Source organism: Gasterosteus aculeatus, chromosome 13, assembly GCF_964276395.1.
Source record: "Gasterosteus aculeatus chromosome 13, fGasAcu3.hap1.1, whole genome shotgun sequence".
Classification (NCBI taxonomy): domain Eukaryota; kingdom Metazoa; phylum Chordata; class Actinopteri; order Perciformes; family Gasterosteidae; genus Gasterosteus; species Gasterosteus aculeatus.
The window spans coordinates 8,329,736-8,354,924 of NC_135701.1; the positions used below are offsets into that span (position 1 = coordinate 8,329,736).

Below are 25,189 nucleotides of genomic sequence, written 5' to 3' on the forward strand. Positions count from 1 at the left end.
AGAATGACCTTTGTGTGGTGTCAACCAGGCTTACTTATAGCCAAACGAGACTTACCGAGCAGGGAACGAGTGAATACATGCGGGACTCTGTGAATTTCCTGGTCCATGACATACTTTGATCTAGCAGGACCCCAAATGTGTGTTCCATTGTGGTGGTGTTTGGCTAAAATCCATTTGGATCAATAAAAACACACACATACAAATCTCCACAAGTAGGAGAATATATGAATGCAGATTTTTTACATAACCTTTCTCAAAAGTAAGCGACATTTCGTCAGCTTGAAAAAAGAAGACAACGTGACTGAGCGTTGTGAAGCGGAAATGGCGGCTCCATTGATGTGCACGTGCCACCTGTCCTAGATAACAAATACACTGCAGTGCAGAGCGGTGCTCTCGGTGGTTGGCGGTCCCGACTCTTACCTCTGGGAGAAGATGTCCCTGTAGGGGCTGCCGTGCTGCATGGCGATACCATACCCGCGGTCTGGTGCATTGCTGCTGACGGTGTAGAACAAGCAGTCCTCGTCGTTGTTGGCGACGTACTCCAGCACCGCCGCATCCCACACAAAGCCAAAGCGGCCGTACTTCACCTGAAAGGAACGGGGAAAGGAATGCATTTAGAGACAGAGGCGCTTCTGCACCTCAGGTAATGCAGGTGATGGCCGGAACCGGAGGCACTTATTGACGTTCATTGGAACAGTTCACCAAAATAAATTGCAGGTTGAGTTTTTATGTCCCTGTATTCGTTGTGCATTTTGTCAAAGTTCTATTAACAAAGCCTGATTTCAGATTATTTGCTGTCACTACATTCAACCCGTGACACAATAGCAGTGTATTGAGTCGTCCTTGAATTAGCGTCTGGGAGAAAACATCATCGTACGTGTATGTAAGAGGTCTATGGCAGGTTCATAATTGCGTTTCATTTTCAGTTCATCGCTGTTTGCAACACCCCCTCGACACCGCCGGGATGCGGTGTCACCGGCTCGTGGGCTCCTCTTTCTTTCTTCCATGCGTACATGTCTTGGGTACGCTTTACATTGTATGTGCTGTAGATGAAGGCGGTTGTGAAGTGTGCGCTTGCAGCTTGTGCTTAGAAAGGAATGTGAGGGTCACACACACACAGAGTTCTTCATACCAAATATTATATGGGATTAACTTTAGTGGAGCTTTATGAACATTTCAAACCTCTCTGTCTTCACTGCGTGTGTGTGTGCGTGTGTGTGTGTGTGTGTGTGTGTGTGTGTGTGTGTGTGTGTGTGTGTGTGTGTGTGTGTGTGTGTGTGTGTGTGTGTGTGTGTGTGTGTATCACCTCAGTTGGCCTACGTGTGATGACTAATGTCTGGGAACCGACAAGACCCGCTGATTGGGTAATTTCACAGTCGGTGGTCTTCTGAAGTGTGTGAGTGTGAGCATATAATAATTCACTGCAGGTCATCAGATTGACTCCTTCTGGCCTTTACAACCTTAAAAAGGTGTGGAGAGTAATTTATTCTCTCAAATAATTTAATGGGTTTTCACCTTTGCTTTTGAACTGGATAGATTGTGGGCTTTGTGGATGACAGCGTTTAACAGCTTGTGTAATAAGGACTTCTCTGTATTTGAGTGAATAGGGGTGATTGTGACGCGGTGACCTCAGAAGTCAGCCACTTTGAAAACACAAGGAAGCTGGGCTCATCTCATTAAAATGATCATTTAGTATTCAAATAGTACAGGCTGATCCTGTAGATTCCCACAATGGAACAAAAAGTGTACACACACACCACGTATTTACATTTTTTGGGACAAAAAGCTATTCCACTAAGTTCCAGTCTGTGCTTTGACTTGTAAAACAGTTCCAGTTTGCCCCAATGAAAAATCCACCTTTATTTCAATTCAGAATAACTTGAAGGATCTTTTTACTTCTGTGTTTGTAAAATCAAACGGATGGAAACAAACCCTTTAAAGCATGAAAAAAAAGCTGATGAAATAAAATAAATAAATAATAAATAAAAGTTGTTAAAAAGTCCCTGTATTATAAAAGGCCTGTCAGTCAAGCAGTTAACAGTGATAATCATTTCCAAACCTGTCCTTTGAAATGTGATGTTAAGGTGACACTTGAGCTCAGCTTTAGATCCCTGCACGCCTTTAAGGGAACAAAATGATGACAGGCAACCGTAAAAAGCTGGTACGGCTCTAAAAGCCTGAATGTGTTGATGGCTTTCACAGGCAAGGACAGAGTGGGATTAATGTGTTTACACTGATTCATGAGCCATTTTACAACAAACTGAATGGGGAAAGAAAATAATTGTGACTTGAATTATTTATTATGCACTCTTCATCAATCTGTATATATATAAATCGAGATCACATGAAGACAAACTTAAAACTTATATTCTATATAATGCAATGCAAGAGATGGAAGGAGTGTACGAAAATGATAACTAACACCGCTGGGTAAAATAGAGTTATGTGGAATAAAGCGTTGAGTACATCAGGTTTCAATGAGATTTTGAGATGATCTTGTCGATCCTACGACAGCGTCTTTCATTTTCACTGAAATACCTTTAGAACTAAATTGAACAAAAAATATATAAACATCTTCACTAGCATCTGCGATATAGAAAAATGGCAACTTGTTATTTCCAGCCATGGGTTTGGGACCTCACAGGGGGTCGCTTGATATGGAGATCAGTTTAGATGTACCAGTCTTTACGTGACAATAGGACTTCTTCAAGCGTCCAATCAAACTTGACTCGATGAATAAATGATTATAGCAATGCCAACATAGCACACAATCACATAAATAAAGCGATTATCCGTAGAATGCAAAGGAGCTTGTAAAAAGGAAATGTTGATGCCTGCAGCTGTGTTTCATGCAACTTCCCTTTAAATAGGGAGCACTTGATTTCCTCTACATGCATCAGTTTAATACCAGCTCAAGTTTGATTAATCACCAGAACGAAGATTGAGTCTAATTACCATGTGACTGGTGTGCTGAAGGGAAGCTTGTCCCCATTGTTTTGCTTTGTTTGTTATTGAGGTAGTATTAGCAACTTAAATGAAAAATGTCACAACTTGACAATTGACAACTTAGGAGCTGAACAGCGATGGGTCGGGGCAGTCTGGGAAAGTCTCTACTGTTGTCTCTCCTTCCTCCGTCTCCGTCTCTGAAGTATTAGTTGTATTTACAGGTGTTTAAGCGTCTGGTTACTCTGGATACATCGCCTGCCTGCCTGCCTGCGCATGCTTTCAGCGTACGCTGCTGCATGCGGGCGAACCTCGCTGTTAACAGCTGATCAAACCGCCACGACTCTCTGCGTCGTCGCAGAAGCTTTGCGACTCCTGGTCCCCCCCCCCCCCCTCCCCCATCAGGGATTCACTGTTAGCCCTATCACTGTTTGTTACGAGCCGCATGCTCAGCAATCCCCATGTTGAGAGCCATTGAGGGGAAATATATTGTATATGCAACCTTTAACAATACCACGCCTTCCAAGCGTCTGACACCCACAGCTCATTTCCCCGGAGCCTGAAGCACGCCTAAGTCCAAATGATGAAAAGGAAAGAGAACTGCTTTGCAGAAGCAGGGTTGACACTTAAACTCTAACTGGCATTTGTCGCAGTAGGAAATGTAAGGTCACAGGCAAACAAGATGGATGAGCTCTCCAGTCTGTTAAGGACTTCTAAGGATTATCTGGGCAAGGCAGCTTTGTATGCGGCACAAGCTGCATTTACATTTAAAGTGTAACCTCGCAATGGGCTCCAATCACGGTATTATCCACGTTGAACTACTTAAAATGTTGCTTTAACATCCTGCGATTGAGTCTCCGTGTTTCCACTTCCGCTAAGAAAACATACCAGTAGATGAGTCAAATGACTACAATTAAAACATAAGGGATGTACACACAATGCTTTCGCTGAGGATGGAATAAGTATTCTAACTTTGTTAGTGAAGTCATGGGGAGGAAATCCGATTGGCCTTAGTTCAAATCAAATTGTTTTTTGATTTACAGATCTGAGTAGTATAATTAAACGAAAGGTTCAAGGTGCAAGACACAATAACTATTTGAATACTGATGTACAATACGAATCTTGTCCAATATGTGCAATTCAAGGTCTTGTACAAACATGTGTAGATACAGAAGCGGCTTTACTATGAACAAGTTGGTTGTAGATGTAAAAATAGTGACTTGAGTGTGCTGCTGGCACAGAAAGAATAAACAGAGGTAAACAAATCAGTAAGAGGAGAGGGGGAGGATGGGATATTTCTGCTATTTTACTTGACATTACCAGTTCACACATTAGCATAGTGCTCATACTGAATCAGTGATTTGGGGCCTGGAAGCCTGCATTTTGGAGAAGAAGGAATGGATTCCAGAATACGGACAGGAACAAGCTGACACGAGATCAACAACAAACCCACATTATCTTGGATTATGATTGTATTTGAATTGTGTTCAATAACAACGTTCCTCTTCATATTGGGACATACACCTCATATGTTCTACTACATTACAAGGAGTTACACTGTGATAGAAACGACACACAGTTCAGGCTATGAGTTTGCACAGCCACATTTTTGTCTCAGCCAAACTGATGGATTTTCAAACAAATGTCTCTTTCCTCTTCCTAAATAGATGCCATTGCATCTGTTGCCATGATCAAATCTAAAAATGTTTGTCAGCGGGAGAATGTAGGGGGGGGGGGGGGGGGTTGACAATAGAACACAACAGCTTGTTGTGCTCAACCCTCCAACAAAGGCCTCAATCAGCTTATTTCAGAGTTTGCTAAAAGTTCCCATCCTGGCAGGAGATAGGAGTATATTATTCACCCACTATCATTACTGTCGATTGGCAAACAGATAACCTCTCCAGACTGCATTTAGGAATTGCTATCAAATCTGCCCGCATATATCACCGTCGTTGTATTTTGTAAGCCGCTCTCAAGCAAACCTTTCACTAAATGCATTTAGTTTAGGGTCTTAACCTGCTTGAAATTGTCTGCTGTGCACTTGCCGTGTGTATATGCAAGTAACACCTAAGCTCACTAACTCAATGCTAACCGCTGCATCTCGCCCACCATGCGTCCCTCATATGACCCACACAGCACACGTGGACACACTTTTACTGCTGTCCTGCGTCCAATGTTGTGACTCTAGTTGTGCCAGGGTAATTATCAGAAGCTATTTTTCTCAGAAACACCGACAGACACTTTGGCAACAATCGTATTCTGACACTCTGACACACTCACACACAATAACATCCCAACACCAACCAAAGCAAATCAACACCAATTGTTACAGACCACACACACACACACACGTCAAACATCCACCAATGAATCCTAATCATTGCATTGGACCTTGTTTTTCTCTCTCGTGAATGTGACACGAAGGACTCGGTAAGACCCATAATCACTAAAATAAAGTCTGACAAGCGCCACTCACATTACTGTATAATTCCCATTCATCCTTAGATGGGAGGAGAGAAAATGAGCCTCACTCTCTTGCTGTATCACAGTTTGCGTTAATCAGTTTTTGAGTGTTTGCTGAGCTGGTTTAATGAAAACATGGCACCACTGAACCACAAGCACCAGCTATTTTTGCTACAGTTGGCCAAAAACAGTATTTAGGAAATAGTTGAAACGAAACTAATTATTCATCATTTTGTAGTATTATTGATAATTAGTAGTTTTGAATATTCTTGTAAAACACAGAATGTCCTGTGAAAGAAATGTTGACACAGTCTGTACTAACCACATCGCAACTCTGTAGTAAATGTATTTGCCCCCCCCCACCAATTATTTTAATTTTAGATAATGAAGGACAGGGGAAATTTAAATTGAACTGCAGATCTGAAATGCTATTTTAGATTAAAAATTAAGTTTGACTTCTTCAGTTTTGACAGTGCAACATGTGTCTGCCACAACACAAAAGGTTTAGAAAGACATTTAAAATGAAAATAATATTTTTGTCTTATGCTTCATATTGGCAGCGATTTTTTTCTTTCAAAATGTAACCTCTAAAGCCTGCAATTTTTTTTCCGACTTTAATCATAAGTTACCTGTCCTCTACTTGCCAAGCAAGCCATGCTTTAGTTAGTTACTTTGCATCGTTGAAACACAACTATAAACAGCGCTGTCCACAAAGTCTGAATTTACCAAAAGAAAAACTTTTTTCAAAATGAGGTCGGCCCTCCCCTCCCCCTCGGTCAGATGCATGCATGGATAACAGGTGAAGGGTGAACTTTGAGGACTGCTCAACTGAAAGAAAACTAAAAAAAACTGCACAGAGCTCAGGCACATTCAGATATACAAGTCTCTCCGGGCGTTATTTTGAAATTATTTGACAGAGCCGGCTCAACGAGTGTCTCGGCCGGTTCCAAGAGCTCCTTCTATCTCCTCCACAGTTCAAACAGTTCGGCTTCAGAGTCCAGCAATGCTGAAGCTTCAAAACGGCTCAACTACTGCAGGGTTCAGTCCAACTCTGTCTTTTCTTCTCCCTCCTCCCCTCCCTCAGAGGGATCCGTTCAAGGGCCCCCAACATGCAGAATGAGTAGTCCATTCTTCATCTTGCTCTTTCGTTTAAATTCTAATACATAAAAAAAAACATTTTCTTCTCATCCATAAATTACACTTTAGATTACAAACACTTTTAAAATGTCTCATAACACTTCGTTCCCTGAGTGTGAAGTCAATTTTTTTAAATGTTCAGTATTTAGCCTTTAAGCAATGGATGTGAAATGTTTTACACATGGGAGGTTGAGCGCGTTGTTCTGTCGGGAATACACTGATGAAGAGGCTGCAGACTAAAAACCTTGTTAGGACTCAAGGCCGTAATAAAGAACATTTTTGCCAGTTTTTATTCATGCATTATTTGGTTATTGCGCTTTATGTTATCCACATGGATTTGTGGTGACAGCATATCATTTTCTCCATTCCCATTTTTAATTTTCCAGTGAATTAATCATTCTTAAAAAGAAATATATCTGCTCTGATAGGCGCATTATGGCGCTGTGTGGAGAACTGGATTCTTAAAACATAAACGTTAGCAGATTGATGATGTTTGTGCACTGACAGAGAGTCAAGTATAACGTACCGAGCTGTTAACTGTCTCCCAGCGGCATATAGTCCCTGCATAATCTGCATTTATGCCTTTTTGCATCACTGTCTTTTGACTTGATATGTTTGATTTAGAAAAAATCAGAGCTAACAGCCCAGAGACGAGCTTAAACGTGCCCTCGGCGTCTTCACAACTCGACCACAAGCTTCCTCTGTCTTTCTCACACACACACACACACACACACATACACACAGCTTTGTCTAGTTCGGCCTCTCAGATAGTTCACTCTGTCTTTCTTTTGACTTGCATCACACGGGTCCTTTTAGATTGCGGCTCATTTGAAAAATTCGTGAGCATTACAATGAAGAGGCCGCTCCTCAGCCAGATATTAGCCCAGTCCGCACCAGAAGGCTTCTTAAAGATATGTTGATATCTGAGTAAAGATAAGACTAGGTGCAGGCCACAGAAGATGGGAGACGGCACCTCCCTGTGCATGCAGATCTGTAAAGAAGGTGGTTTCAGGACAGTTGCTCTTAAAATGCATTGATGTGATACCCCTGAATTCAATAACGAATATGACATCAGATGAAATGAAAGGAAACATAACATAAAATATCAATCAATTACCAAGAGGACCGAGTTCATGTGTGCATGAAATATTTACTGAAACTCTTGTTTCATGCTCTTTTAGTACAGAGGAGGTGTTTTCGAACTGGGAACTAGTGAAGGCACCGCAACCAGTATTCCCTCGACTGACATTTTCGTTGTCTGGTTTGTTAGCTTAGTACATAAGTGCAGAACTATGCTCTCATATACCAAGCCGAATGTGTTTTTCTTGACATTCTCTCAACGATCACTGATCAATCATAACCCTCTTCAGAGAAGCAGAACACATAAAGACGCTAATGGCTGAGTCTCAGTTGATGAAAGGCTGGCAAGCAGGTGGCATCAATCCCTCACGAGGCCTTCTGTCCGACTGTTTGCTCTAGTGGCAACAGTTGCCTCCCTCCCCTGGGACGCAATATGACAACTTCTTCACTCCCTCTTTGTTTCCTCTGTTGTTTAATTACCCTCAGCTGTCATTAGCCGTCTTTGTTTCTCCAGGAAGAAGGGGGCAAAAAAAGAAAAAAGGAGAAATTAATCGCTTATTGCCGCGCTGTATGCAAATCTTTGCTCAGACCCCGTTAAGCCGATGAGAGATGCGATAGTGGAGAGAGAGAAGTAATTGGAGACAGATGTTGGCAAGACGGATCATCCGAGACGGATCACTGAGCCAAAACTAAGATGCCACCCTTAATAGGATCCGGCAGAAAAATGATTATTTCTCCGTGTTTCCTTTTCATCTTCCCTTTGTTCAACTGTACTTTTCATAATGAAGTCTTCCGTTACATTTGCTTGCCTCTGAAAAGTGTGACACGTTCTGTTTTTCGATGTGGTCGCATGTACTTGTTTTCTCAAATCAGTTTGACTTGCGCACACACAAGCGATGGCCAACGCAGGGCTCATACACTCCCTGGGCGTCAGCAACAGGGGGGTAACACACCCACAATGAAGACAAACAAAACATGTTGAGCTCCCAAATGTACGAATTGTTATTTATACAAGCAAACAAACTGAATTGACCAAAGAACAAAGAGCTGGCCAAAGTATTTAATGACATATAAATATTATAGAGGGCATCTACTTTACCATACTTACTGAATACAAACACGGGTCACAGAAATCACAGATTTAATTGAGATCTGCAAGACGCTAGAAAAGAAATTCAAACTAAGATCCAAAAGATTCATTTGAATTATCTTCTCAAATATGCAAACAACTTGCAACTTTCCCCATGTTAAGCTGTTGCACAGAGCAGATTCTCCATAGAGTAATGCATCACTAAATGACACAGTGCTGCACACGGGTACGCGAGTACGAGGGGTCGCTTGGTATGACTCCATGAAAATAATCAATGATGCCCTTAACCTTCCTTTCAAGGTGAACACCTTCATTATGCATTTATTAATATATTTTTTATTCCTTTCACATCGTGCAAAAAAAAAGGCTGGACGAGGAGAAGGAAAGCTTATGAAAAAAGAACGAGACAGGGGCTGAATGTGCACGTCTCTGTAAGGATTTACGGCAGAATCATAAGCATATAAATAAGTTTACACCTGGAAAAATATGCATTATTAGGATAAAAAGTTAGCTTCAAAACATGAAATACAAAGTTTACAATCACTATACGGCACCTCTATTTGCATTAAACCTGCAGATCAGAATGCTTCAAAGTTGAAATGCGGAAATGACATCCGTCCAGAGCATCGCTTCACTTTTTCAGCTTTCTCTTTTATTTTCCCTCTAGAGGAGAGCCATTCACTCCCTCTTTAACCACGAAACCTATATGCTAATGATGAGAATGCCATTCATGTCCATTCATCCCTCCGTCAGTCCATCCGTCCATTCATCCGTCCATTCATCCATCATCTATCCATCCCTCCGTCAGTCCATCCATCCATTCATCCGTCCATTCATCCATCCGTCCGTCCATTCATCCATCCATCTATCCAGCCCTCCGTCAGTGGAGCCATCCATTCATCCATCAGTCCACCTATACATCAATCCATCCGTCCGTCCGTCCCCTTTTCCATTCCTCCATCCATCAGTCCGTCCTTAATCCACTTCTGGATGATCAGTTTCTCCTCCAATTGAAGTGTGCCTTTTGTGCCCGTCCACTCAATCGAGTTTTGTGGACACACTAAATGAGTGAACCGTGTCTTACACCTTGCTCCTCTCAATGTGGAGGATCAGTGACTGACGTCAAGGTCGTTCCAGATTACTGAGCTCCACAGCAAGTCAAGGAGAACGAGATCAGACACCCTGGGGAGGAGATCTGCTTTGTGACCGTCTTAACTGCCACTGTCAACCACTTCAACACTCAATGCACTCGACTTAAACCCTTTCTCTCCTTAAGAGAACACAAGTCATCTACGATTGTCGACACAGACATTTTGCAATTAAACCCTTGTGAAAAAGACCACCGTAGATAAATGAAATCATCCACTAGAACAAAATGCTTCGTCCTGATGTGGAAGGCATGTTTCACACAGATGAATCATGGTCTTGTGACCAGTAAGAGTTGGCGTTAACCAAAGTATACAGACAACGGCAAACCACTGCGGAGCACCTCAGAGATTATAGTTGAAAGAAAAAAAACCTCACAGCACAGCGTACCGCGTCCCGCGTCAACGTCAATGTGGTTAACCCCCTGCAGCCTTAGATTGGAGGCAGGGACCCGAATGTCTTCTACCATTTAACATCTTTGCTTCCAAAGCAGTTTTGCTAATGAATAGGCTTGACTAAATGCAGGTCTCATAGTTTGACCCACTACTAAGAAGCTGCCAGCCCTGCTTAATTAAGTTCATTAGCAGTGGTTTCAGTGGTAAGCGTGTGTGCCAAATGGTACGTTGTCAAAGGCCCTGCACACACCCCAGGAATAATTGCTAGGGAAAAAAAATTGGCACATACTGCAGATGGATTCTCTATGTGCACCACAAAGCACCTTTTGAGACTGATTCTTATTGAAGCTTCAAGTTATTACACCGCTTGTGTGTATATATATATATATATATATATATATATATATATAGAGTTGTATATGTTAGTATGGAAGGAATACAATCTGATTTGGGGGAAATTTAATTGGAACCATGGGAAGGAAAGGCTTATGAAGGCAAGGAGAGAAAATGATGACTGATACACTCAGATGCTTTTACAGCAACAGATTTCGGTGCACGAGTGCTCTCACACCATCAGTCACTGCAGCTCCATCTACTCCCGGGGGTAATTAAACCAAGTCACTTTTTACTGAGTTGCTATTTATCCTAAAATAATTTGGATTTCAGACAATTCACCTGTAGGACCTGGAAATGCAGGTTGAAGGGAATCAATGTCAATGAGAAGTGCCTTCACCGGGGGGACCAAGCTGTTAGTTAGCAGACGGACTGACGTGCTGTGCGAAAATATTCCACAGTAGCTCTGTTAACATGTCACTTTCACCGCCGCACTTACTCAAAATGAACGGCTGTTGTTTGCTAGGCAGGAATCTTCCAGATCAAATGGTCCCATTGGTACCATGAACATGTCTACATTTTAAAGCACCTGCTATTGTAACACTGCTTGACTGTTTGCCATATACAGTCCAACTCTGTTGTTAACATTGACCCCTCAAAGGCCTCCGGTCACTCATGCATTCGTAAACATGTGGAACCATTGAGACAGAGCGAACGGCTTCGGTGTGTCTTTACTCATTCAGTCAACGTAACCGCCTGTCAGACGGAAGGGAAAGGTCAGGCCCTAGATTACCCAGAATTCATTTACTTGTGATGATGATTCCCAGAAACCTGGCCCCGAGTTCATCTCAGAGCTTGGCTGGATGTTTCTGAGCACAGTACCTTCACTCTCACGCTGCAGGTGGACTAGCAGACGCATGCCTGGCAGTTTGATGGGGTTTGCAGTGGGACTGGGAATGAGTTTGAGGTCTGCACTTGGACATTCCATGTCTGCCTGACCACATGCAGCCCAACTAAGCGGGCGAGTGTAGTGTGGAAATGATTTCTGCTGCAACAAGTATGCAAGTCCCTGTGTGTGTGTGTGTGTGTGTGTGTGTGTGTGTCTGTGTGTGTGCCTATTAGGGAGTGAGAGTCCCCAGAACTCCGTCTTCCTTTGCAGGTAGAGGTCATGACTGTGGTGCATTACAGACTAACAAACAGTGTCAGTGTGTGTGTGTGTGTGTGTGTGTATGTGTGTGTGTGTACTGTGTGGATGCATCATTTGGATTCTTTTGATGGTACCCAGAGTACTACCCCTGCTAAGCCTGAAGATACAACGGTTCTCTCTCTGTCCAGAGGTGCTTTTCAAAGGAAGACGCCCTGCAGTTTTTACAATTTGACAAGGAGTCGAGATCGTTGTGTTGTGTGATTAGTTGGCTAAAAAATGAAAAACAGTTCAGACCATTAAAGCTTTTATTCAAAGAAGAAGATGTTTTTCTGTTCTCTTTGGATGGCCCGAGTTTTCTGCAGATGTGGTGCAGTGTGAGCAGGGCTTGAACTGGAGAAGATGTTGTATCAAGGTTCTTTTTCTCGGGGCGCACAAGGTGCAAATCTTTCATTTCATTTCTATAAATATTCACCAATTTGGTTATACTCAATGGATCTCTCACATCTTTTCACGAGCTACTTCCATGTTTCAGATAGGTTGAACACAGTTTTCAATTCATATCGTTTTTTTTTTAGCTGTAACCCTTTGCTCACACAGACAGACTCATAGGAGCAGCTTGTGCAATGAGTGTTAAAGGCTAAGCTCTTAATGCAGATACTCAGATCTGATTGGGCGGTTTAAGGAGCAATACAAACCATTCTTTATTGGTTAGTATTGGTAAAGCAAACAACTTTCACTATATGTTAGTTGCTGTTTACCTGAGTCGGGAGAGAGTAGTTTGTTGGCGTGAGAATGCCTTTCTCAAGTTCCATATAACTCTGCTCTCCCGCACAAAGCCACGCATTAATAGAAAATATGAAATAGCTGCTTCTGGAAAACAGGTGTTTTTTCCCACATTTCGTTTAATATGTTGTAATCTGAGATCTAAAAGTGATCCTTTTACACTCAAACCCTTTTCTTTCTTTGTATTCCGTTGAGATGCTAAAGTTCCCGATTAATTTCCGGCTTTTCAACGACATTGTACCAACACTAAATATGAGAATGTTCACAAGCCTCTTCTGGTGTGCCTGACCCTCCTGAGGCTGCACGGGTAAATAACGTGACGTGATCTCATTACTGATCACTGCTCCCACAGGCATTGGGACGTGTTACTTTTAGAGGAACATCAGAGTTTAACTTTTCCCTCAATACCACTCTTTTCCATAGTACACCTCCCTCCATCCTTCTACGGAAACTCCCTCCGGCTCCACTGCAAATCCCCCTCCCCTCTCTCCCCCTAGTTCTCCGAACTGCATTGGTTGTTGGCACTAGGCTGCCTCCTCTCCCACTGGCAGAGATAAAGTCGCAGAGCATGGCGGCACCAGCAAGCTGCATAAAAATGAGAGGACGGTGGGGGGAGACGAAGGGAGACGAGAGACAGAAAGGGGAGTGTGGACGTGAAAGCAGCTCGACACTGGCCAGACGCCGGAGCGCAAAGGGGCAGGTAACTGAATGAAGGGAGGCAAAAAGTGTGAATAGGGATCATGGTGGAAACAAGGAAGGATAAATAAAGTAGAGGGAAATAATAGATGAATACAAAATAAGAATAACACATACAATAGGAACAGATACAAGGGGTAGGGAGTAGAAAGGAAGGAGGGCCGGCAGAAAGAGGGCAACATGTATGAGAGATAAAAAAAGGCTGAGGAAAAAAACGGCAGATAAGCGCTGCATTCTGTTTGAGCGACAAAGGAAGGAGAGCGGAGGAAAGAATGAGTTGTGGAATGGGCTGAGGGTGATGAGGATACGAAGGAGGGGTCAATTGTAACCAGATACACCGCCACAAAAAAATTTATAACATCTTTCTTTTTTCAAAAACCCTCAGCTTCCTTCTGGTCAACCTCATTCATCTACAATCCAGTAATTGAACTTCCTCTTAACCCCCCCTACACACACACACACACACACACACACACACACACACAGGGGAGTTACAGTGATTCATCCTTCACTGTTCTTTTTCATCCTCTCTTTATCTTAAAATTGAAAATGTTATCTAGTGGTTAGCTTTATGTCACAAAGCTGGCTAGACATGACGCCGATCAAGGGGATGAAAAATGTGCTTAAAAGGTTATACTGTATTCGGGCATTTGGCCCTTTGATTAATACGTTGTCTAAGTTAAGCAACTTTGCTCTTTGGCCTGAATGCTTTTGTTCTCAATCCCCACCTCCACCACCAACCCTTTATGTTTCTCTCAGCTAATCTAATCATGAGAGCATTTAAATCTCTGTCAGACCTGCAAATAAAGTATCTTGGACTTGAGTATTTACATATTATATTTGAAAAGAATGAGGTCTCATACCCAGTTTATGACTTTGTAAATCTTGTGAAATCCATATTCTGTTACGCATTCCTCTGCTTTTCAGATAATGTGATGGCTTTTAGGTTTCCGTCTGCTTATTTTGTCTGAGCCACCTGTTGGTGCGATTATTTCCTTGCAATAGCCAATCACCCTTCTTCTCTGGGTCAATAAGGTGTCTTGTCTCGTATATGGTGTGAGGGATCTTATCACCATGAAGCTCTTTATTAGAGGTATGGGTTTTAGGAAAGAGGTTTCAGACTAAACAGTGAAAAACATGTTTTAAATCATTCCTGCTTCCACAAAACCATCTAAGCAGACGCTATTGGAAACTGTTTTGTAAAAGTGCACAAAGAACTCGGCAAATTATTGAACGAACCACCTTTCACTCAAGCTGCCAGGAGAGGAGCGAAAACTTTTAAATGGATAAATGGTTTTATTGAATAAAAGCTCTCCAGTTTAGAACGAATACAGAATCTGCAAAAAAATGACATCAACGTTACGTTAAGGCCTAAGTAATCTTATTCGCTTTTATTTGACGTGTGCTTTGAGAAATCCTGGCCAAAGATTTCCCTGTAAGGCAACATTTAGGCTTCATTTTAATCCATGCAGCTGTAGTTGCAATGGAGACACAAATTTTTACTTTCTGATTTATTTTGGTTCAGTAATTTTGAAAATACATCAGCTGAAATGAAAGAAGTGTGTGAATCCGTGCCTTCAGAATAAAAAAAAACGAGCTTGACACTCCTATTCTAGGGCGGGGATGTCTTAAATGAATCTATAAAATATATAACAATTACAATCATTTCTATTCATACTTTTTGTCTTCCCTTGTTTTCATGAAATTGATCTGTAGAGAACCAAAGACTTTACATCCCAGCTGGAATATATCACCCTAAACTGTTGATGACAATGACAAGCTTCTTCTCTGCTGAGAATCATCGCATTAACACGCACCAGGATCAACAGAGACAGACCCTCCTTCATATACAGTAGGATATGCGGGCTCCCTCACGCATACACAGTCAATTGTAAATGCAAAGAAATGAACGGTTGCAGAAAAGCTAAACGTTAATTGCAGTCTAGATATAGTTAGATATAGATAAAGATATAGAGAGGCAGAGCGAGAGCTGGATGAGGGAAAAAACAAGTGAAATGTGAAATGCCCCCTTCATGAACAATAGAGGGGGGCAGCACAGAGGTGTAGTGGTTGGAACCTGGTTCTATTCCACCTACTGGCCTTTCTGTGTGATTGAGGGGATGTCATGTGGATCGTTGTGTCGTGGCTGGCAGAGGCAAGAAAAACAGAAAAGGGCAATTAAGCTTCATTATGAAATCAATATAGATTAACAATATATATATATATGTGTATATATATACATTTATATATATATAGATTTTTCTGTTATTAAAGAGAACATCGATCTTATATCGTTCCCTCACTACCAACGTCACTTTCAATGGTTGCCATCTCCTTTCTTTAATAAGTAGAATAAATCCATCGTCCCCCGTCTCCTTCTCCTGCATTCCCCTTTTATCTGTTCCCCTTAAATCTGAGTCTGAGTCACAGAAACACTGTCATCACACAGGCAGAGCATTTTAACAGCAGGAAAATATGTTTGCTGTTTGGGCTTGTTGCGTTGCATCCTAATGAGCTATCAGACTCTGCAGGAGAGAAGCTTTTTTTCCCCTCGCAGGGTGATTTGCACTACTAGAAAATAGAAAATGAGAGAACCCAGGGCCAGAAGCCGGGTTATTACAGAGGATATTGAAACAGTCATACCCTGGAACAGTGACAGATATATATCAAGTCATCTTATGCCTCTGCAGAGATTTCCTTCAAATCTAATAAAATACATGACAAACACATAAATATGACATTATTTCAGTATTTTAGTCTGATGAAATGGGTCCTTCCCCAGCTGTTCTGTAGCTGCACCATGTCATCACATAAATAATGCCACAAGCGTCAGTCCTGACTTTAAAAGAACCAACCAAAGAACACACGAGAGGAGGAAAGAGGAAATTAAGGCAGGGAATTCGAGAAGGGAATTCGATAAGACGAGAGGAAGGATCTCGACCGGGCTCGGTCTCTGTTGTTTTCACATTCTAACCATTGCTCCTTCAATTCATCACCCCCTCCCAGCGCTTATGTTGTCATTTTCACCCTCCTTCCCTTTTCTCTTCCTACGTTTCCTTGTTTCTCTGCCTGCCTCCTTTTATCACTATAACCGCTTCCTTTATTAGTCATTCTTCTTCTTCCTTCTGCTCGTCCGGCCATCCATCTACGTTTCACGCATTATTTTATTTTTTCTTCTATTTCTCTCGCTCTCATCCTGCCTATTATGTCAAAATAATTCTTTAAGCTTCAAGTTATTACGTTGTAGTGCGAGGGGAAATATGACCTGGGCCACTTGGCGCGTCATTGTCAGTGAGGTAGAGGCCTCATTTGCAGCCAAACAAATCCGGATCCTTTATCCATCTCTCCAAATCCCGTCGCTCGTGTTTGGTTGAGTGTTTTTTTCTTTCTGATGGCTTGTAGCCCCACTGATTACTGCTCCCAAGACTCCATTAAACCAATAGGAGAATAAAGAAGTTATGTAATAAAACACAATGATAAAATCCACCCAACTCCTAAGTGTACGTGCTCATTAATCTCAATTTCCTCATTCCATTTCCTTAATCCTTTGTTCCTAGATTTTGACTCCGTCCAGGTGCGAGTGTCTTCATCTGTCCATCCTTGTTACCTCGCCTTGCTGTTCTTTCTTTCCCTTTTTGAACATCTACCTCCATCTCCAGTCCTTCTTTTTAGTCCTACGCTCCTCCCTCATCTCTCCATTTCCACCTTCCTAAATACCCCAATTTCCCTTCCGCTGGCACCCATTCACCATCCATATCCTCTTCCTGACCTCCCTTCATCTCTGTCTCCTCTGTCTCAATCAGGCTCTGGAGTGCTGTGATGGCCTCATGCCGGGACAAAGGATCCAAAAACAGGTCTTGTTTGATTTACCTTCAGCTCTCTCTGGCAGATAGCTCTATCTTAGGAATCAGCCTAATCTTCATCATCATCTTCATCCTCGTTATCACAGTCATTATGGTAAAATGGTGAAAGCTCACAGGCTTGCATTATACAGAGCCGTATTCCAGTAGCAAGATATATGTAGCAGATGTGAAGAAATGATTTGTATTTTTTATCATAATGTCTGGAGACATTATGCCAAATGGGGAGATGCTGTTAGGGAGACGTTAGGGGATGGTGTCATCTCCAAGAAGCGGTGCTAATCAGGTTGTCTCGCGATTTCCGTTTGTATTTTGAAAATGAACCTTTCTCTCGTTTCAGGCAACTCCCTTTGTCCTGTGCCAGTTCGTCTTGTCCCATGCCACAGAGAACTCGTGTACCCATGTCGCAAAGGAATTTGTATTTTTGTTTGGAAAAGGGAGTCCTGCAAATGACAGTAGATGTGTCCTACATGGAGTTTAATCCGTGTATGCACACATGTATGAGGCATTTAACCAGCCTTGCCTCTCTCCCTCGTCCTGGTCCTCAGCCTTGATTTTCTGGTACATGTAGGCCTACGGGTAAAATTCTATATTTAAAAAAAAGTTCTGATTGATGTTCTTGATTTGAGTAAACGTGACAGTAAATGTTTCAATACAGGGTTTTTATTTTTACGACGCTGCCTTCAATATGAGACTTGGAGCTAATGATCAAATGTAGTGCAAGGACACATGGGACACATTTTCCAAAGTGGATCCATTGCATATTGCAGCAAAAATTCATACAAACAGAAAATCACTCAAAATGGCAATCCACTCAACTCTAAAATCGCTCAGCAGTCATTAGAGACTCTTGAGGCCTGACAGAAAGTAGCAGTCATATATTCTCACAGGGACACGGACACATCAGGAGTCAGGTGTGTGTGTATTCCTGCAAGTGTGTGCGCAAGCATGCAAATGTTTGAAGGTTAGTGTCCGTTTCAGATTAGGTGTGTGTGTGTGTGTGCCACACTAATATACTGTAAAAAATGTGTGACGGAACTGGAGTAAAGCTGGCTGGTTATTTTATAATTTATATTTATATGTGCATGTTTAAATGTTCCACTGTTAGTATCGCTCCATATCACGTATTTAGAAAGATTTTGGCGGTATTCCGGTGTGTGACGGTATTGCTTTTTCAGGTAAACACATGAATTCATTGAGCCCGAAAAGGTCGGGCGCGGGCTACCCACACAGCTGTTCGCCGCTCGCAACTGGCCAGCGAGTTAGCGTGTTAGCGTGTTAGCTTGAAAGACAGCAATAAATCGTTTTCTGATCCAACGTAACTTACATTGGATTTTCCACAACCAAAAACCCTCCAAACAGACACAGCTCCTCTCTTGGTTGTGTTGTGTTGGTGCATCGCTGGTCTCTCTCTTGTTTATCCTCCTGTATCGCTCTGTTCCGTATTTTCATGTAGCAAGAGAGTTACTTCTTGTTGTGAGCTGTAGCCAGCATGCAGTTCGCCAGGGTCATTTTTTATAAATGTACAATTATTAGTGTTACAAGCTGTTGTGTCGAGGTGTTTTGCCTTGTTAAAGAGTTTGCTTGTTGTGGGTTATTCATTGTTTTTATGAAGTTATAACCATGACTCAACACACATAAGACAAGTAGCTCCGACCGCTCCGCGGTGACGTGTAAAAATTCTGCCGCCTGCCAAAGAACAACGGCAGTTGTTACAGCGTAACACTGGTATGAACGGTGCGTGAGAAATTCATACCGTACGGATTTTATAGCTGTATACCATTTGAACCGGTATACCAGACCTAAGGATAAGTAATACTACATTTTAGTTGATACAACAGTCCAATGCTGAGCTGTCAGGAACTCCTCTGGAATACATCTAGAACCGTGGTTCCCAAACTTTTTACGCCACGCACCCCTTTTTACATTTGGGTTCATGCACCCCAGTTTCCTCTCAATAAATTCCAGTTAAGCAATACTAATAGCGTGGATACACGCACAGGCGTAGAGGCAGATTACATCACATTTAATTTACAATCAACCATACATCGCGGTTAAAATAATTAATCTGATTACAATAAAATTACAATAAAGTTACACATCACAAATGATCATCAGAGGCAGAGAAACGGGAAATTACTTGAACATAGTAAACCACGTGAAGATCAAAGAGTGTGGCAAAGGCAAAGGCTCGGAGATAGAACAGATATGGATGAAAAGAGTCCATTTGAGGATTTTTGCATGCAGCGCAGCTGGCTCAGCCTGCTGCAGCAGGGATGGAGGGGGAGAGAGTGAGATATGAGAGTATTCCCAGTAACATATAGTAGCAATAATAACAACAACATTAGCTTGCTTTGCCAGGACCGGGTATGTTGGCATTGCCTTGGTTTCGTTTGAACTGCAACTGCAGTCCTCCATCAGATGACAGCTCAATCAGCTCCTCCTGCTCCTGAAAGGACAGCTGACGGATAGGGAGGAGCTTTAAATGGCTTTCGAATCCACGTCTGAGGTGCGTCCATAGATGGGAGGTATTTCTGTAGCTGCTTGGCAAGTTGTTTCTGGTGATCAATAACGAGATTTTTCACATTTTCCCCCATCATCACTTTGTTTGCCTTCAGGAATGCATGAAGCGTAGGGAAACACAGGAGCCTATTCCCACGCACACAGCTTGTCCAGAAACGCAGCTTCTTGATCATGGCTTCTATCTTGTCTTGTGTGTTGAACAAAGTAACACTGACTCCCTGCATGCTTAAATTCAGTTAATTCAGAACAGAAAATATGTCAGCGAGATAGGCGAGCTTCTGCAGAAAGTCATCGTCATGCGTCAATAAAGTTTGTGCCAAAGTTCAAAAATGCTTGTCACACCATGCCGCTTTCTCTCCAATCGTTCATTCCACCATCTCTTTGGCAGCTGGCAAACACACGTCTTCAGCGATTGTGTGAGGTAGCCCCTTTTTGCTATTCTGTAACTGACCAGATATGAAGCCCGTAGTGCATTTTTTTCTATACCCTACATATGAATGGGACTGCAGTAGTTTTTGGCTGTTTTTGGCCGTTACTCACCCATTTTGATATGAAAAGGGGCTTCTGACTTGCACTGGCATGCTTGCTGTTCAGGTGGCCTCGTAAATAAGAGGGCTTCAGACAGCTGTTAGCCAGAAACTCACTACACACCACGTACTGTGGCTTTGGGGAATCTGTATTGCCAATCCAAGTGAAGCCCAGAGCCAAATAATTGTCGTCATATTTCCTCTTTTCTTTCCCCCAGGTTGATGCTCACTCACTTTTCCTTGTTTTTCACCGTGACTCTGCGGTGGGACTGTGTGCTCATGATTTGATTTTAATTGAATTGAGGTTGAATACCATTGTAATCAAAATGTCAATCAACCTACCCGGTCAAATCTCAAACACAGGTCTATTAATTAGGCCATATTGTGGTACACAGACAGTCATTGAGGCACAATAGTTTTCGGGTTGAATGTTCAGCTCAAGTCTAGAAGGCCCTACAGGTCATGATCAGATGAACATGAATGTGAATAAGTTATTTAGCATACCACCCAAAAATCCACTAGAATGCAGGAACTAACTTAAACCAATTTTACTTAATCCAAACAGTCTAGTCGGTGGACCTTCAGCTATGTCTTCTCAGAATGTAAACGATGTTATCCAAACCACTTTCATGCGGAATAGGAGACTTTTTGTTCACAATGTGATACCCAAAGTGCGTTTCTCTGATCTGCCAATCTACTGTCGCTATTCCAAAGAAAGGACATTTTGAGAAGCACTTTTGGACTGTTCAGAAAAACTACGACACTGACTTCTTTCCAAAACAGCGAGCTGAGATGGAGCAAGGGGAAGGTACTAATTCGCATGATGTGTGCCCACACGGCACACATCATTTACACAGCATACTTCAAAAGCCAAGCCCTCCACTGGAGCATCGTTCTGGGTAAGTCAATGTTATTTTCAATCAAAGCTCTCCAGTTATTAAGTTATCACATGTTTTTTTCAAGTGTTTTTTACTTTGAACTTGTGTCAATAAAGCAGTTTTAAAAAAGCTGTTCCTGCGCGCGTTGCTGTGTACAGTGCAGCAGCCCTCACTGACGATCACGCACAGAAGCAAGATCTTGAGATCACTGGGCTGATAATGGTAACAGAGACATTGGCGCACGCCGGTGGCGGGGAGTCATGCAACAAGCATGTAAAACGTTTCCGGTTAAAGGTGGTAGTAATCTGCGTAATGCAGAAAAAGATTTTAATTATTTTTACATATGGGGACACTGGGAGGTCAACAGTCAATGGTTGAAACCTCCGCCTAACTACTATATATAGTTCCAATTTTAAAGGTCTGCCAACATTTATTTAAAATGTAAACTATACTCGGCATATATGTAACTAAATAGATATTCAGAATCTTTAATGTAGGTAGGTCAATGGCATCTCAGTTTATTGAACGCCTTGATTATTGGCAGAGATGGGAGACACGTACACTGATGGGAAAAGCTTCACCCTGCAGCTGTGCTTTGCATCTGTATGTCAGTATCACTGCTTGGAAGGAGTGCATTTTAATAGATATGCTGGTGCATAAAGGATGCTTCTTATGTACATGCGGTGTGTTTGCATGTACGTGCTTCCGCATGTGAGTGCATCTGTGTGTGTGCACGTGCATATATTTGTGACGTGAGTGACACCAGAGATGGCTCCGACTCTGACCCGTTCTGACGCAATATTATTCTGCAGCAGGAGATCTACACCGTCAAAGGAAGAAATTCCACGGTGTGCAGGAAACACCAGTGACATAGAGGGGTAACACGTTTATAGTCAGAGTCAAGAGTAAAGGCTTGAGAGAAAGAGCGAGGCCGGCAGAGGGAGAGTAATGCAAGAAAAAGGAGCGAGAGAAAATGCCACTGAAAGGAAGACGTATATCAGGTTTTAACCCAACCGGAATCAAATATAGCAAAGGGACAGGATGGGAGAAGACAAACACATCCAAATAAATCAAACGGAGACAGAGTTGGACTGCCTCACAGGGTCTGTAATCGCATCATGGCTTCCTGAATAACCTCCAGCTTTAAAAAACATATTCCAGGTATCGTGCTCACTGGCTGCCGAATCGAGTTGTCAGTTTGAAAATGAATCAGAATGCGTTGAGAGTCATCACCGAAGGGATTTTTAGGTAATTGTCTCCTAGCCATTAGGTTTTTTTCTTAGTTTCTAAAACCACGTGTAGCAGACCTGCTGAAAAGTGGCTGAGAACAAAAGATAATTCACTGTAGCCTTTGACACCCCTCTTTTATTTATGTGATAAGCACCAATCTAAAATGACATCCTAGCAATTTCCCTTTGAAAGGAAGCACTTAACCCAGAGGGGGACAAAAATTGGTATTTGACTAAGTAAAATAAAGACACATTTTCATTTAGAGTTTGAGTTGCTATGGAGGTCTAAAAATACAGTCAAATATGGCAACAGTGTCACGGATAAGGGACAAAAAAAAGAAAACAGGGACAAAACGTCCGCTCGTGTCAATGCAGCTTTGAGAAGCGCACCACTAGAGTGCACCCTGTAGCCTTTAACACACTGAGGATGAATAAAAGACTGACAGAGAGGCAGAGGGTGCACACAGGGAAAATAGAAAAAGAGGTGGAAGAGTAAAGAGAAGACATATGGAGAGGGTGATAAAGTAGTGCCGGAATAAGGATAGCAGGGCAAGATAGTAGCGCAGAGATTTTTGTCAGGGAATCAGTGAGGAGAAAAAAAGAATCCCATCGAATCCAGAGAGAGACAGAGGCTCTGTCTCCTTCTTGTGTTCTCCGTCATCGCTGCTGTGCAGTGCTTGCTGCACCTCTGCAAGTGTCACCGCCGTCATGTAGAATTTATCCATGAAACCCAGATCATCTCTCCATCCTGCTTACAAACAGCCAAGCCACCCTATTTATATGAAATACCCATCACGGAACATGAGGTGTCAGTGGCTACAAGGACCTTAATGCTACGACGCTATTGAAGACATTTGTTCTCACATATTTACTCAAGTGACATGCATTTTAATTATAACGTTAACTTAATACAAATTTTCCGGGCCGTACTAGGTTGATGAACCAAGGACCTTCATTTTCCCCAGATTGTACTTTAAAGTAAGCGGATGAGGTGGATGCGGATGCAATCTAATGATTATCCCCGTTTGGTCTGATGCTGCAATGGCCAACGAGCAGAATACAGAGAGGTGGTATACATTTCCCAGCACGGCGCCTGTCAGTGCATGCCATGCATTCCTTGTGAGCATCATGCAGACTATGTCAGCTCTGTCAGCTCCACACATCAAGGTGGAGGCTCAGCTGATCCCCTGGAAATTGCTGTTACTGTGGTGATACCACAGTCACCTTTTAGCTGTGGAAGCTGTGATGTGGCACTGACGATACGCAGGACGGAGCTGATCTTTGGCACCACTGCTTGTAGCCCTTAGTAGAAAACAACAGAGTTTGACTTGTTTGGCCTTGTTTGCCTGACGAAAAAAACAACCACTGTTGTGCTATGTATGACAATGTGAGGACGTTGTCCCTCTGTAATCCGCAGTTCTGTGATAGTGACAGAGCTTCATTTTCACAGTACTTTTTATTTCTCAATATTATAGTATAATAGTGTCAAAGTTCCTACATTTTAGGATTTTCTCATACTTAAAATGAATGTGATAGTGTAAATTGTTTGATAAATGAAAGTACTCAAGAAAGTACTTAAACTGATAATATTTGTTATATTAAGACTTTTATTAGCGGCATTCTATACAAACACAGAAAAACATGTATATATAATTATAATTATAATTACTTTCAGAGGCTATGTATGGCGGAAGCTGATGGCATCGAGCTATGAGAACAAATATGTTCTTAATTTACAAACACACACAGCGTTCTGCTTTGTAATCAAAGTCTGATTCAGACATGATCCAGAACACACTGCCAATTAGTTATATGCACCCGATAAACACTTCTGGCAACGGGTAACGTATGTGAGTGAGTGTTAATAGTTGTGTGCTTACATGCTGTTATGTGCCACATTTATCAGATCATTTAACAAATACCCCTCGCCACTTTAATCACTCCTCCCAACGCTTCCAACGGCTCCAACGCTGGCTTCAGTTCAAGCCTAAAATATTCTAGAGGGAGGAGGGATGAAGTGAGACTCCCACTGGAAGAGAAAAGGTTGATACAAACAGGAAACGGGTTGCATGCAAATGAGATGCAGCATTCAGATATTTATGATGCCGGATAATCACCAAGGGACTTAAGTATTTTACCATGTACACGTTGTCCGTTTATCGTTAACAGCGTTGCGATAAATTTATTGCTTATCAAGACAGACGACCCAGCTGAGCTGTGTGAGCTGTTTATCAAAACTGAGGACTAAGGACTGAGGTTGAGTATATATATGTATGTATATATGTATGTATATATATATATATATATATATATATGGAGATTGGATATTATTCTGCTATACATTACTGCTTTGTGTCCATGGGGAAATCTGACTTGGATTCTACAAAGCTGGATCTGCGAACATATATTGGCACACAACACCAGCAAACGGAAAACAAACAAACACAAATAAACGCCTTGAGGTGCCAGTCAGTGTGTCATTGTCTTCCCCGGTACAGCCTCTGTACTCTCTGCCTATTTAAGGCTACCATTTAAAATGACAGGACCATGATTGGCTCTATGTATGAAACACAATACAAGTTTTATGAGGATGTGAACCCCTGATTTAAAATATCCCCATTTCATAACAAATTTCTATACATATTGTGTGAATTTTGCAAAAGACAAAGAAAGAAGAAACCAAGAGAGCAAAGCAGCATGGCAGCTTTGGCTTAATTAACATTTTTGTGAAATCCAAAGATATAGGGGTTGAAAAGAAATGGTGCTACTAGCTTCTTTTAGCGATGCCCCTTAATGATACCCCTTAGTGGTATCATTACATGTACAAAGCAATTTGACATTATTGTTACTGTTATTCAGTAACAAACGCACCCGCATCCAGTGTGCTGTTCCCTTGTCACAGGACTTGTTTTTTTAATTAGTTTGTACATTTAGTATGATGCTGGGAGGAAATACTCTT

At 42.0% G+C, this 25,189-nt stretch overlaps 1 protein-coding gene across 4 annotated transcripts in view; it reads right to left on the minus strand.

The window, feature by feature from the left end:
* grid2 (glutamate receptor, ionotropic, delta 2) overlaps nt 1-25,189 on the minus strand; it is a 329,591-nt gene that overhangs the window by 24,798 nt on the left and 279,604 nt on the right. For all 4 annotated transcript variants that reach the window (XR_013452082.1, XR_005713926.2, XM_040195422.2 and 1 more), the window contains exon 14: nt 421-587. Coding sequence is in view for 2 of the 4 variants with exons in the window: in XM_040195422.2 (XP_040051356.1) it covers nt 421-587 (167 nt within the window). In the remaining 2 variants the exon portion in view is untranslated. The remainder of the gene's footprint in view (nt 1-420; nt 588-25,189) is intronic.